At 37.3% G+C, this 16,147-nt stretch overlaps 1 protein-coding gene across 2 annotated transcripts in view; it reads left to right on the top strand.

Moving 5' to 3' along the window:
• Positions 1–3,108: 3,108 nt before the first annotated feature.
• LOC149225012 (biotin carboxyl carrier protein of acetyl-CoA carboxylase, chloroplastic-like) overlaps positions 3,109–16,147 on the top strand; it is a 58,397-nt gene continuing 45,358 nt past the window's right edge. Inside the window, exons 1-3 of one of the 2 annotated variants that reach the window (XM_089386412.1) lie at positions 3,109–3,486; positions 3,921–3,968; positions 4,082–4,266. In XM_089386412.1, coding sequence (XP_089242538.1) covers positions 3,283–3,486; positions 3,921–3,968; positions 4,082–4,266 — 437 coding nt within the window. In that variant the 5' untranslated portion in view covers positions 3,109–3,282. The remainder of the gene's footprint in view (positions 3,487–3,920; positions 3,969–4,081; positions 4,267–16,147) is intronic. The other variant, XM_089386413.1, reaches the window with a different exon arrangement.

Below are 16,147 nucleotides of genomic sequence, written 5' to 3' on the forward strand. Positions count from 1 at the left end.
CAAAAGCACTTTTAGGACATATTCCAGGTCCCAAATTCTCTGTATAAAATATATTTAAAATTTGAATTTAAATAAATATATATATATATTATGATTTTTTTTTTCTAAAGTTTAGATTTTTTTAGTTGTTAAATTTTATAGTTAGTTGATTTTTTTTATTTTATTTTTTTTCATTTTAGGTGTTAGAAATGCTTTTTTTTTTTTCAAATGGATGAATTCAATTTCCACATTCTCAAAATTCTGTTGAATTTATTTTCTCTTTTCCATTTGATCATTAACTTGTTTTAGTTGAGAAATTATAGATTGTAGGCACCTAATACCCATTGATGACCTTGTTTTTTTAAAGTTTGGACTTTTTAGTTGTTAAATATTTTATATTTTAGTGAGTTGAATTTATTTTTATTTGAAGTGTTGAAATGTTTTTTTAAAAGGGTTTGGATTCTTAATTGATGATTCAATTTCCACATTCTTAAAATTTGTTGAATTTAATTTCTCTTTTCCATTTCAAACATTGGAATCATTAATTTTTTAGTTGAATCATTAATTTTTTTAGTTGAGAAATTATAGATTGTGGGTACCTACTACTAATTAATTTCCATGAATTTTTCAAACAGTTTTTGAAGTCACAATCTCTACCATTTCTATTTATCCAATTTTTATTTTTCTTTTTATTTATCTCGAAAAAATTTAATTATATTATAATCTTAAATTTATTATTATTATTATATACATGTGGAGCAAGTGGTTTACCCAATTAGATTAATTATATATAAGATTATATTTTTATTATCTAAAATTAATTATATAAGTATATATAATACAAACATAATTTTTAACAAACGGTACCCCACATAAAATTTTATTTAGATTTTGTTGTTTAATTTTAATTTGAAATATTTAGAACGAGTATAGATATGAGATCAATAATTCCTTTTTCCTCGTAAATTGGTAAAATAATATTATTAATAAATGTTAAGAGTTATGAGTCACATCTCGAAGCTAATGATTTAATGATTTAATTTAGTGTTAAAATATCTCAAAAATATCTCAAAATATTTAGAGTATAAATATTTTAAAATATTTACAAAGTTTTTTTTATGTAGAGGGTGTTATTTTTTGAATTAAGATAGATATTTTATTGTATATTTCATTGAATTAACAAAAATCTAAGCTGAGATCGCTGTAGAAAGGAAAGAACTTTGAAGGTTGGAAACTATTTTATGTTTTTCAAAATAAGTGTAAAGAGGTAGAGTTATGGGATTGGAAAATCACTCAAATCCTTTTTAGACTTCTAGTGATTCTCTATGGTTGTGAATTGTGGACCAGCGTTTTTGAATCAAGATAGATATTTTATTGTATATTTCATTGAATCAACAAAAATCTAAGCTTAGATCGCTGTAGAAAGAAAATAACTTTGGGGGTTGGAAACCATTTTATGTTTTTTAAAATAGGTGTAGAGAGGTAGAGTTATAAGACTGGAAAACCACTAAAACTCTTTTTAGGCTTCTAGTGATTCTCTAACTTTGGGGGTTGGAAACCATTTTATGTTTTTCAAAATAGATGTAGAGAGGTAGAATTATGAGATTGGAAAACCACTCAAACTCTTTTTAGGCTTCTAGTGATTCTGGTGATTCTCTATGGTTGTGAATTTGGGCTAGCAGTACATGCAGTGGAAACAAATTAAGAAAATTCAGAAGCTTTTGATTACAAACAAATTCAAAATTAAAAGTGCAATTCCTTATGCTATCTTGTTAAGTAAAATAGGGATTGCTCTTATTGAAGCAATTGCTATGGTGCGAGTCATAAGGTATTTAAAAAAAATTGAGCAAATGGAAGAGGGAAGATGGCCTAGGGTTGTCTTTAATGACATATTGTGCAAAAGAAAGAAGATTTGGATGCAACAAAATAACAAATGGTTTAGTAAATGGGGTATTTGCTCGAACTAGTGTCCCATAAACAGTAAAGAGATAAAAACTTTTGTTATGGATAAGTTCCACAAACGTACTTGGGATAAGGAGTTAGAGAGAAAGAAAAAATACTATATTAAAGTGTTTAATCCCACTCATAATCACCAACAAAAAATGTATATAGAGGCCAATATTTCTTGGAGAGTCAAAATTCTTATTGCTTAGTTAATGACTAATTCTCATCAACTCTGTTGGGAAACAGGGTGGTGGAAAGACCAAAAGAAGTGTGGAAGGAAAGAGTACGTATCTTTTGTTCTTCTAGAAAAGTGGAAACATAAAAGCACTTCATTTTAGAATGTGAGGCCTTCAAAGACAACAAGAAAAGTTATGCACATATTCTGACAGCTAGTTCTTGGGATAACCTATTTAGAGAGGGGTTTGTGGAGAAACTACGAGAGTTTATTGTGAGGCTTCATAGGAAGAGCCGAATACATTAATCAGATGAAAAAACAATGTGTCCCATAGACTATCTTTAACTTCACAAAACATTAAAATAATTTTCTTTCTTTGGAACTGTATATAAAAAATGTAAAACTTATTTTTCTATTATTTAAATGAATTTAATAATTTAAAAAATGAGAATATAATTATTAAATGTTTTTATAGAATTTTATAAGACAAATTTTGATCTAATTATTTAAAAGGTATTTTTTGAATGGGTAGATACTTGAATTCATGAAACATTCCATTTTATTAAATTCCAAATAAAATTAACCAAAATATATCAAAATAAAAATAAATATATTTAACAGGGTTTAAAAAATATATTTCCTCTATTTCTAATTTTCAAAGAAATTAAAATTTCATTAAAAAATATTATCATATCTTCTTAACTAACTAATAAATGCATATTTTGAAAAGAAGAAAGAGATAGAAAGATGACCCGAAGACTTTTTTCCTTAATGATTATGACGTTGAAAAATTAAACTTTTAAATATATTGATTTATATAAATTTACAATAATTAAATAAATTATGAATATAATTTTTTTATAAGTTAATATAATTATTTGTAAATATTTTTATTATATATATATATATATATATATATATATATATTAATTTTAATTTTAATTTTAATGACTTAAATGCTATTGAATATTTTTTTAATTATGAGCTCTCCTTGTTTATATCGCATAGACGGCAGTTGTCGTAAAATACCGACGTCGATAAATCCGTCTGGCAAATAACAAACGGACTGATAAATTTACTCTCCTGTTCGGCACCAAGCTGCATTCCTTCGCTCTGGATGTGCGCCTGATCACGGGTTCGAGTCTCAACAAACTTGAAGAATCTCGAATTCCTGCAGAACACTCATGGCGACTGTTCCCACAGCGTCTGCGACTGCGCCTATGTTAGTAGAAGCAAACAGCGGCAATAGCAGTGGAGTATTAAGTTCTCCGGCCAGTCAGCAGCATCACGTTAGGGTTTCAAATGCCAGGGCCCGCTCACGGGGTTCGGTCTTGGCTTCGAGCTTCTTGGGAAGTCACCTCGATCGGCCTTTTGCTGGACAGTTCGAGGTAGGTTGCTTTTGACGCTAATAGATCTCGTTCATATTCTTTAAATGTAGAGATTAGATGAAGCATAATAATAAGAACTATAATGTCCTTTACGATCTACGTGCTCTATAGCACCTTTTAAAGTTACAGAATCAAAATGCTTTGAGATCACCCTGCTCTACAGGACTATCTATTTTTAGAATCAAATTGACTGGCAACAGGTCTACAGCACTATTTATTTTTTTGTATCAGAGTGAGTGGCCGCAATAAAGGGATTTTTGAGGTGTTCCGATTGATAGCATTATAGTCCCAATGTTTCTGTTAAAAGGAAGTAAAAAGGGAAAAAAAGAACATATGGCCGGGGTTGTTGTATGGGGGCCTGAGTACTGAAAGTGCTTTAATTTGATATAGAATGTTACAGAGTTCTTACTGTGATATTAATGATTTTTTAACAGCGATATCGGGGTTCTCGGTCAGCTTTGTGGAAATCAACTGTGAACGAGGTATGGCAATGATTCTTCTTCTTCTTCTGCTTAATTTTTAAATTTTTTGTTGCTGTCATCGTGATCATATTTGCCAATTAAGTGATGGAATTTTTTTATCCCACAATGTATAGCAGGTTGCAGTCCATGGATCCTCTAATGCTGCAGCAATTCCTGCTGCTCAAGGTTTGGAAGTGAAAGCGGCTGGGGACAATGGGGACAAGCCTGCTGTGGAGTCTTCAGCTTCATCTTCAGCGCCTTCCACAATGACGGGTTCGGCTATTTCTGCATTTATGAGTGAAGTCGCTGATCTGATCAAGTAAGATTTGCTGCATTTGCTAATATTCATTGGCGATCTAACATGTTTCTATTAGATTTTAACCTTTTCATTAATGATGCCTCGTTGTCACATGCGAGAAAATATATTTCACAGACCATGCCATGCCCACAAAGAGGCAATCAGTCTTACATTCGGCTAGGACGCTAAAATAGGGGAGTCACAGATCCACCAAAATTGCCCACCATTCCCTATACCATCCTACCGGAAGTAAGGGGACCTCAGCTAGTTTGGAGCCCTGGTGGATGGCCTAACAAATGCTCAGCCTCACCTTTGAACCAACACTCTATTGGCATCGTTTTAAGATTTGCTAATTGCTGATCTGAAAACAAAAATCAGATTCACTCTTTTTTAATAGTTCCTTACAAAAGTTTGTTTCTAGGTTTGACCAAATTGCATGGGTCAAGAAATAGGAAACATTTTGTTTTCGTCATCAGTGGGCTTTATTCTGTTTGATATGTTTGCTCTTATAGCATGGTGTAGAAGATGAACCAAGGCTTTGTACAGTACTTTCACAAGCCAACATCCTTTGCAGTGATCTTGTATCTGAAATGAAATAATACTGCAACTTTTGAAGTAAGCAAAACTGAAAATTAAGAGTTACAGAATAAGACTCCAAACAAGGTAAAAGAGTGAGGTCATCTACACTCAAGGATGGATAGATAGAATTTTATTAAACCAGTTTACGAGGTCAACTGGTGGATGGACCAAGATGTTTCCATATGACACTAACTCCTATAGGAAGTTTCATGCACTAAACTATAGTAAAATATCATAGAAACAGATTACATGAAATAAGAGTAGGATGAGGTGAGGGTATGATCCAAGTTCATAACGCAAAGAAATATTGTACTGATCTGCACTTTGCCTCCTTTGCTCCTCCTTGCTTGCATCATCCTAACGCTACAGGTCTTTGGATCCTATTCATGTCTCGCAATCGATCTTGCAGTTTTAGTTGTTGTAGATCCGACCATCTCATCTAGGAAAGTTGTTTCTGGATTGCTGATCTGAGTCCAAGTCCAAGTAATGGAGGAAGACATCACAATAAACACCAATTATAGGTTGATTGCATATGCCTGGCTTGCATCTATTGTGCGACCTTCGTTGCTGTAGATCCCGCCATCTCCTCTTGGAAGGTCATTTCCCAATTGCTGATATGAATCTGAATAATGGAGGAAGACGTCTCTGATAAACACCAATAATTGGTTGTTTGCATTCATAAAATAATAAAGAGTGATAAATAAGATGGGGAAAGCCCTATTTGTACCAATCAGCATATATCCATTTTAACCCCAGATTTATTGAGCAATGAGAAGGATAAAAAATAGCTTTGGTTTGGTATTTTTTATGTTGGTTTTTAGTAATTCAAGATTAAGAAGGATCTATGCTAGTTTGGTATTTTTTTATGTTGGTTTTTAGTTTCTTACATCAGACATTTGGTGTCAACTTTTTTCCATCTTAGTTTATTGGCATTACATACATACGTTCGTGACACATCTCTTCTACTTGGATTGTAAGAGTAGTGAGAGGCCAAAACCTTAACTTAAAGCTTGCGTCTCTAATTAATTGATTAGGTCCGTATTGCATAAAAGTGCCTGGCCCTTATTCCATGAAATCACCTTTTCTACAAATATGGAAACATGATACTATAAATCAATGTTACGAATATTTTTTTTTAACTTTTTGGAGACTATATGGTCAAGGGTCTAGAAAGAAACTTATTGGAAATATCTGAAAATATTGGCAAGTATAAACTTGAACTTGAAAAACCCAGAAAAATTGACAACTTGAAAAATTATAAAAGAATCAGACATATTGGGAGAAATCGGAGATATTTGCAACACTGCTATAAATGCCTATGATTTGACCATTATTACAAAATCATGAATGTACGTACAAGAGAGCTCATGTACACAGAGCCAATACGAAATAAAGATGATGTGGCTAGGTGCACATGTACTTCCTCTTAAAAAGGCTTTGCCCACAAAGCTGAAAAAACAGACAATAAAGTTTGATGTCAAAAAAACTGCTGGAGTAGCTGAAAATATGCATTGCCTTCGCAATATAAGTCCAAAGTATGTTGTATAATAGCTTGAAAATTGCAGAAACAAACCTCTGGATTATGGATCTGTTTGAAGAATTATATTTCCCATGTGTTAGTAAAAGCCTCATTGTGCTCCTCAGAGTGACTTTTTAGGTTTGTGTGCAAAGAAAAGATGGGTGCACTCTATGTTTAAGTCACTTGGAGAATTAAGAGCAAGATTTAAATTTTAAACCCCAAACCAATATTAGAAAAAGTTCCATGATAACCAGTGATACAAAATGCATTTTTTAACAGAAAAATTGTATTTTAAAGGGCTGCAGCAAAGCTGAACAGTAAAAAGTGCATAAAGAATGCTGCCATGTTCAGACCAGTAAGATAGGCAGGAAGAGTGTGCCAAAAACAAAATTTCAAGTTTGTCTGTAGTAGTGCCGAAGGAACCATCCCCCTCCCCCCTGTTCACAACCATAGAACTGTTCTCCGAGCCGAAGCGTCCTCCCAAAATCCGGGAGCACGCTCCAGACTTTTTGGGCACGCCACACACTCCTTGCCAATTTGGGAGCATGGCGCTGCCAAAGATGCTCCCATAGTCAAGGAGTGCGCTCCTTGGACTCTCTCTGGATGCTTCTTAGGCGCTCCTTGGACCCTCCTTGTACGCTTCTTAGGCACTCCTTGGATGCTCTTTAGATGCTCCATGGACACTCCCTAATGGTAATGTTAAATTCTTAAAAGTTTATTTTGCATAAATTTTTAACATTACCATTAATTGTTTCAAGATGTTTGAGAGTGGTTCCAATCTCATTGGACTTCATATGGAGAAAATGGAATTTCATATCCCATTCAAAATTTAGCAGATTTAACAGTTTTCAAGATTTCGGGATCGATGGGGTTGCTGTATTTCATTGGATTCTATTACGTATGAGGGTATGTGATTGTCATTTAATCAAGAGCACCAAACCCTATATGTAGCCTAGTGTTGGTGGTATTGATTGTTGAACTCCTTTGTCATGGCCTTAGCAAAAATGTACCCTTCCCTCAAACCAAAATCATTCATTAGGCATGTTAAGCTTTTTCTACCATATTTTAAGGCTTGGATTAGGTAGTTTCATGAAATTGGGTGGTGCCCACTGATTTCCCTAGATGATTAAGGTAGAATCAAAGGCTAGACAACATGATTCGAATAAAGGGCGATACTAATGATGAGGATCTTGATATAAGTGATGGTGGAACTGGAGCATTGCTTGTCAAGGAATGGTGGAACATGCATGGCGGTGCTACCCCATAGCTACAACATTTGGCAACATGGGTGCTTCTACAATTGGTGAACACTTCTTCTATAGAGAGGTGTTTAGCAACTAGCTCAATTTATTGTTTTATACCTTTTGGTCTTCATATTTCAGTGTGTCAACGTCCTGTTTTGTAAGCATGACTATTTGGTCATGTTATTGTTGACAATTGCTAGATAACCAATTTCATTCCATAAGTTAATGGTCTTCTTTGTATTATATGGTTAAAAAATTTGTATGTTTGTTTGTGGTTGATGCTTGAATGATTAATCACTAATGTACTGTGGATGCCATTTTCGTTGGAAATATTGAGAGGAGGGTGAATCAACATTTCTTATCAAATAGTATATTTTTAACTTCACAGAGCATTATTTGTTATTATCATCAGATAAACTGAAACATCAACACCATTCAACAATTCACAACAATAAAGATAGTAGACAAAGATTTTTAGGTGGAAACCCCTCTGGGACGAAAACCACCGAACGCTTCTTAATATCATCCTTCTAGTAGTAGTTGGTGAATGTTGTAGCATCCTTCTAGCCATAACATTCAGAAAATTCCTACTAGTATTTCTCATATAAAAGATGCCCAATATAAGTATTGATTTATAAAGCATAAAAACTAATGGAAAACATGTTTACGAATGGTTTCATCTTGTCCAATATTGGTAGGGTGGAATCCTGATTGCCTGATCCATGTCCTCCATTTGATGCGTAACATCTTCTTCCTTGAGGTCTTCTTGTGCTGGATTAACTGACATTCTATAGTTAGAGGTAGTTGAGTGTGAACTTTTGTTAAGATTGTAGACCATATTTCTCAACATGCAGCATTCTGCTTCCAACACAAATTGAATGCTTTAGCCCCAACATAGTTTTAAGCTTTTGCATAAGGTTTAATGCCCAGGCCCCAAACCCAACATGACATATAACATATATGTTAAACTTGCATTCAACTTAAAATATAAGACTGCTCTACTCTTTTCTTTGCCGCTGATATGAAGGTAAAGACAAGCACACACACACATAAATTTATACACAATGTTTTTGGTCCAATGACCCTGAAAAAAACCACAAGGGGAAACCAGTCTTTAAGGAAGATTTAATTGCTTCTTAGGAAAATAATTACACAGCAAAAAATAACAGAGTTATCTCCCTTTTTGATGATGAGATAGTACAAGCCTTTTTGCATGAAAATCTTTGCCACACAGTGGACAAACTCAGTCACTGATTTTGCCTTGATTCTCATGCCCAGGTAGCCTAGAAACTGGTGTCAAACTCAATAGTTGTTCCTCTGAAAACTTGTGCCTCAGTTTTGCCAAATCTGCCTCGTGGGTTCATGTTGAAGGTGTCTCAGACTCCCAAAACTCGTGCTCAAACTACAGATTAACAACGAGACAATCCTCCTTGAATCTTGGCCCAGATTCTATGACTTTGGTAGATTCGAGCAGTTCTACTGCTCCACGAAAAATACACTGAGAATCACTCTCAGCACAAAATTTCATTGGAGTCTCTGTCTGCTAGCCTCTTCAAACTCGGCTTGCTAACCCTCCGGAAATTCTCACATAATCTCTGCCTCAAAACTCTGAGACTCACGCTGGAAACAGGCTGAGTTACAGCGCTGGTAAGGTCTGTCAAATTTGGACTGCAACTTATTCTCGAAGCCAAAACTCAGGCATGATCTAAATGTTCTCTAGCTGTTCGATTTCCCTCCTGAAGCAATACTTTCCAATCCCTGCCTCGTCTTTCTCCTTTGCTAACTTGAGCTCCTCTCGTTTTCTTCTTCAAAATGCACATTGGAGAATAATAATTGTATCCCTTGCCTTTTCCCTTTTTGTCTTCCATTAGAGTAGGAAAACCCTAACCTTGTTGATCAAGGGCTGAGATTAAATCTTAGCACATGAGATTAATGGATGAGATCTGTTAATTTTTAGATAACAATGGTATGTTCTATGCTTAAGAGCAATTTACTTCAATTTTTCTTATTATCCCAATATCAATTTCCGAATTAGCAATCACATTAACATGATACTATGATAATAAATGCGGATAGAACATAAACAATAACCAGAAGACAAGCCAAGACGAGGACACAATATTTGGAGGATGCCAGGGAAAAACCCCAATGTGGGGAAAACCCTTTGATCAAATCTTCTTGTCATTCTTCAAAAGTTCGGCAGAGAAAGAGTACAATATACAAAATTTACTTGCCCAAACACAGCCAAATCTGTCCAGTCAAACTGCAGTCAACAGGATGCCCTAACCAGAAAATCAACGCTGGTCAAATCAACATAATTACTCCTCCAAATCAACTCGGTCAAACCCAGTCAATTCGGCCTTCAAGAACAGTCCAAATCAGCCGAAAACAGTCCTGAAGAAATCTGTCAAACTTGGTCAACACACAGTCAAACCTGTGATCAAACTTGCTGCAGTCAACGCTGCCTAGAAAATCTCGGTTTCTGTGCCCAAATATGCGGCCTGCCCAAACAGAAATTCTCCTAAGAAAAGTACAGTCAATCCCTAATGTGGGGAAAACCTTTTGATCAAATCTTCTTATTATTCTTCAAAAGTTCAGCAGAGAGAGTTAGAGTACAATATACAAAATTTACTTGCCCAAACATAGTCAAATCTATCCAGTCAAATTGCAGTCAACAGGAGGCCCTAACCAGAAAGTTAACGCTGGTCAAATTAACAGAATTACTCCTCCAAATCAGCTCGGTCAAACCTAGTCAATTTGGCCTCCAAAAACAGTCCAAATCAGCTGAAAACAGTCCTGAAAAAATTGGTCAAACTTGCTGCAGTCAACGCTGGTAAAACAGCCCATAAAATCTCGGTTTCTGTGCCCAAATATGCGGCCTGCCCAAACAGAAATTCTCCCAAGAAAAATACAGTCAAACAAGGTCAAATGCTACCTGGTCAAACTTGCTGCAACTTGGTCAACGCAGGAAAACAGAAACACAGTCAACTCTTCGCACATGTGGAGGAGAAGAAGGCTATCTTCAAATTCATACGACTAATCAGATGAGGGGAGAGAGAGAAATATGTGCGAGATGATGAATGTCCAAATAAGGTAGATGCTCCTATTTATATGCAACGTTGAGGGTGAAGAGACATGACTTTTGGGCTTCTTGAGCCTATATTAGATCGTTGGCCGACCTTGACAATTTGTCCATAGAAGAAATAAATTCATAATTCCATTTATACATGTCAAAATGAGATGATATTTAGATCAATCCTACACCTCTCGGAAAGAGGAATCCAACAAAAATATCATCTCCATCATATGAGCTGTCCAAGGTGGAGTTTGGCCCTAGTTGCCAAATTTAACACTCCCTCTCAACTAGGGAGAACTCCACCTGCCAAACCATCTGACAATCTGTACCATCCTTGCTCTGCTTTGCTTTGCTAAACCATGAAGAAATAATGAAGAAGAAATGATCGAGAGTGTATCATACCACTCTCCACTGACCCGAAGTCAGTCTCCATTGATCCCAGATCAATATCAAACATCCTAGCATAGGGAGTACGGTAGTACTATGGTCCCTATCCTCATTTCCCTACTCATTGGCCAGACGAGAGGTACTTCCCATGAGTCCTAGACTGCATGGGTAGGATGTATCTGCAGGAGAAGGTGAACCACTCATCCTGCTCATATGCCATAGGAGAAGGTGAACCACTCATCTTGCCCATATGCCATGGGAGAAGGTGAACCACTCATCCTATTCATATATCAATTATCATGGGGTATCACAGGGGAAGGTGAACCACGCACCCTGTGCACAATGCACCACCACTAGGGGAAGGTGAACCACTCACCCTATGGTCGCTCATTGCTCCAAGAAGTACCCCAAGCCCCCAGAGCTCCCAGAGTTCAATATCCAACTCAAATGGGACCCTCATAAGAGGGTCTCTCCATGACTCCAAGTTGTTCACAGAAGGTTAAGAATTTGACCTTCCTTAGGGGCTTTGTAAGAATATTTGCTCCTTGTTGTACCATATCCCAGATAAAGTGGTACCTGATATCAATATGCTTGGAGCGGTAATGAAACACGAGATTCTCAGAAAGACAAATCCCACTTTGGTTGTCGCAGTAGATCACGGTGGTATCTAGCACATGGCCAAACAACTCACTAAAGAGCTTCCTCAACCAAACAGCTTCACAGGAGGCCATACTAGCAGCAATATATTTGGCCTTAGCGGTGCTCAAAGAAACCGATTTTTGCTTCCTGCTCATCCAGGATATCAAAGCAGAACCTAGTGAGAAGCAACATCCCGATGTGCTCTTACGATCCACCACACTGCTAGCCCAGTCAGCATCAAAATAACCATGGAGCCTCAAATTCTTGACAATGTATCTCAATCCATAGGTGATTGTGCCCCAGAGATATCTCAAGAGATTCTTGGCAGCAATCCAATGTATGTGATGACGCTCGAACATAAACTGACTCAATGTATTCACTGCAAAGCATATGTCCGGACAGGAGTTCACCAAGAACATCAGATACCACATGAGTTGATGATACTCAGAAATATTTCCCAAATTGAGCCCAACAACATTTCCACATAACTTCTTGAAGTTGAGTTCCATCAGAGTAGTTACGGACTTACAATCCACCATCCCAAATCTTTCAAGTAGCTTGACAATGTATTTTCCTTGAGAAAGGAAAATCTCACCTGGCTTTTGCTAGACCTCCAACCCTAGGAAATAATGCATCAGTCCTAGGTCCTTCATCTCGAACTCGGAAGCCAACTCCCTCTTGCCTTGATGAATGAGAGGGTCTGCACTTGTCAGAAAGAGATCGTTCACATAAAGTACCAAGATGAGAGGTATATCATTCTCAACCTTAAAGTAAAGGTTCGGATCAACTTCACTTCTTGTAAAACCCAACTTCATTAGATAGCTGTCGATCCTCTCATACCAAGCCCGAGGTGCTTGCTTCAACCCTTACAGGGCTTTCTTCAACCTGCATACATGTGTCTTTTGATCTTGGACTTTGAACCATTCGGGTTGTTCTACAAACTTCCTCCTTAAGTGAACCATGCAAGAAGGCGGTTTTGACATCCATCTGGTGTAGGTTCCATCCTTACGAGGCAGCAAGGGCTATAATCGAACGGATGGTGGTATATCGGGCAACGGGTGCAAATATCTCATCATAGTACACACCTTCCTTTTGAGAGAAGCCTCGAGCAACAAACCTGGCCTTGAACTTTTTAGCATTTCCATCAACTCTATGCTTGATTTTGTAGAGCCATTTAGAGGTGACAACAGATTTGTCCTTGGGTATAGGGACCTCATCCCAGACATCATTCTTCATAATCGACTCATATTCTTCGTCCATAGCATCCTTCCATACTTGGTGCTTCACAACTTCTTCGAATGTGCACGACTTAGTTTGAATGATGGTGCTCATGGTAGTTAAGTACCCTTGGTACCTATTCGGCTTCTTACATTTAATGAAATGTTCCCCTTGGTGCAATGTGTCTCTTAGCATCTTCGAGAGTTTTCCTAAGCCGTGAGGGTTTCCTTTTTGAGGAGGAGGGCACATGAGGAGGTGGATCAATGGGATCCATTGGTCCTTCAACATCGGGCATCAGCTCATCCTGCGGTTCTCCCTAGTTTCTTGTATTTGCTTCTTTGCCCTTCCTTGGAATAGGAAGGTTCCTAATCTTCCCAAGGGCAACATCTTCATCGAAGGTGACATCATGACTTATCTCCACTTCTTTTTGACCATGCACATAGATTCTACATGCCTTTGAAGTTTCACTGTAGCCCACAAATGTTCCTATCTTCCCAAATGCATCCAATTTGCTTCTCTTTTCTTTCGGCACATGAAAATACACGGAGCTACCAAAAATTCTAAAGTGAGAAACATTAGGTTTCTTACCGGTGAAAACTTATTTGGGAGTTTTGGAGTGAGGGCATCTATTTTGAACATACATGGCAGTGTTGGCAGCTTTTGCCCATAAGAACTTTGGAAGACCTTGATCATGAAGCATAGCACGGGTGGCTTCTATAATGGAACGATTCTTCCTTTCAACAATTCCATTTTGCTCGGGAGTATAGGCGGTAGTAGTCTCCCTCTTAATGCCAACTTCTCTACAATAGTCATTGAACTCATTTGATTCATATTCGGTTCCATTATCGGTCCTCAATATTTTGATCTTCTTCCCTGTTTGATTTTCAACCAAGGCTTTGAAAGAACGGAACCATGTGAACACTTCGTCCTTCTTCTTCAAGAAATAAATACAAGTTTTGCGAGAGAAGTCATCCACAAAGATAGCATAATATAAATACTCTCCCAAAGATGTGTCGTTGTTCAATTGTCTTTGGTGATTGCTCTTTCACTCTTGCTTGGCTTTGGTAGCAGTTGGTCCCAAATTTGGGGAATGGCAGTAGGTCCAGAAAAAGAAAGGAAAGAAAGGGAAGATAAGTGATTTCTACATTACTTGATAGTCCCCATTGTATTTGTATTTTCTCTTTAGTTTTGTTTCTCTTTAGAGCTGTATGGGCTGCCTTTTCTGGATGCTTTTAAGTATATGCAAAATGTAATTTTGTTTCCTTTTTGAAATAAAGTTACGGTTTTTTCTCTTGGAAAAAAATGGGACAACCTTACATTAGGCCCCTTGAAGCCTTGAAGAAGCTAGAGGGGGCGGGGAGAATTTATAACGACAACAAAAGAGGCAGATTAGAGGCATCCCATAATCCAATTAAAAGATGTAGAACACCTATGCTCACTTAGCAAAGTAGCCTTGGCATGTTTGCGAAGCGTGCACTCTTTTCACTTCTTGTTGCTCGATGCTGAACTGTAGAAGACCTATGATGATCTCCCTCAAAATAGGCAACACCTAATAATGTAGTTGCTCCATCCTCTTGTGCTATAACTCATACATGCTGTCACTGTTATGTACCTTGTAACCTGTATAAATTCCCTCCTTTATCCCCTATCATGTATGCTGTTTTTGGGCTCGATTCCTTTGGCCTGATAAGGACCTTCTGGTTCTTGAAGTTTATTGCATAGCCTTTATCCTTTATAAGCAAAATTAAAGCAAGTTCTTCTGAGACTCGGAACAAATAAAACATCATCAAAGTCTAAAGAGTTACTTGACAGGATCTGTAAGGGGATGGTACTAAGCTACTATAGGATACTTGGTATCATCACTAAGCTCTACCTAAACCCCATAGTTGTACTCTTTTAGACTCGAAAAACACAGTCAGGTTGATGCCATATGTTGAGATGCCCCATTGTCCACATACCAAGCATTCCTTAGTATCATGTTAGTAGAAAGGCAAGATACCATTTGTAATGTCCCTTAGGGGAATTTACCCTTAGGTTTGGAAGAACACATGTCAATTTGCACTAGTATCACAGTGTTTCTACTAATTTCAAACAGAGATGATTATTGAATGCACCACAATCTAAACAAGCAGCTGATTTTACCAATGATACCAACGGTATGTAGCAAGTTACAATTGTCTAGCAAACCTTGCTGTACAGTGCTCGTCAATTTACAATATCAATTAATCCTATTAGCAATACTGTATATTAGGCTGAGTCCACACACATACAACCAACTTACAAGTTTTATCTGTTCCTTGTTGTGTCAGGACACACAATCTCCTTTACTGTTTAAATTGCACTTCACAAATTTGTCTGAACAGAATTTCGCTGCCATCTAGAGAAGACCTAATAGGCCTTGTTGTCCAAATAAGGGATTTGACTACCATGATTGGCCTTAGATAAGTCCACAGAAGTGATCTGCTGCCAAGAAATTTCCGAAGACCTTGCTGCCACAGATACGCTGTCCCAGAATTGCCCTTCACTACCTGGATAATGTCGCAGAATTCCGCTGCCACAGAATTTGGCCTGGAACAGAGCTAGGTTGGCCAGATAAGCCTTCGCTGCCTCCAGAAATGATCTTAAAGAGGGGCCACTACCATATAGAGAGCTCCAGAAGTGGCCCACAGCCACAGGATGTCTCCTTCAGACCTTGCTGCCCAGGGAAGCCTCAGATATCCAACGCTGTTTCAGAAAAGTGACCTCCGTGACCCTCGCCATCCAGTTAGGGCATTCGTTGCCACAAGAAATGCTTCAAACAAGCCTTTTTGTCACAAATAATGCCTCACTGCTTCAGGTAGGTCTCGCTGTTTAGTTAGGGCATTCGCTACCACAGAAAAATGCTTCTCCAAGGTGGCCGCTACCTAAGGTCAGGCCTCAAGACACTCTGCTATCAAGCTTTATCCCTTCAATAATTTTTACTGCCACAGAAAACTCCTTCAGAAATCTTTGATTGCCACAACAGATGGATAAGCCTCAGAAATTATGCTAAGTAGAGTAAAGGGAGAGAGAGGGATTTTCTAGGGTGGAATCTTTCACCACCGAAACCAACCAAAGAAAAGGAGTCTTAAAACCCTCAAGACCCTCAGCACACAAATCAGAGGAAATCAACAATCCATGATGATAAAAATGATTCTCCTCTCTCTTTTTTTATCGATTTCCGTTGGGGTCTTCCCTCTTAATTTTAAATTGAGGTCCTAA

Source organism: Pinus tabuliformis, chromosome Q, assembly GCF_031772625.1.
Source record: "Pinus tabuliformis cultivar Carrire ecotype Pingquan chromosome Q, CPIR1, whole genome shotgun sequence".
Taxonomy (NCBI): domain Eukaryota; kingdom Viridiplantae; phylum Streptophyta; class Pinopsida; order Pinales; family Pinaceae; genus Pinus; species Pinus tabuliformis.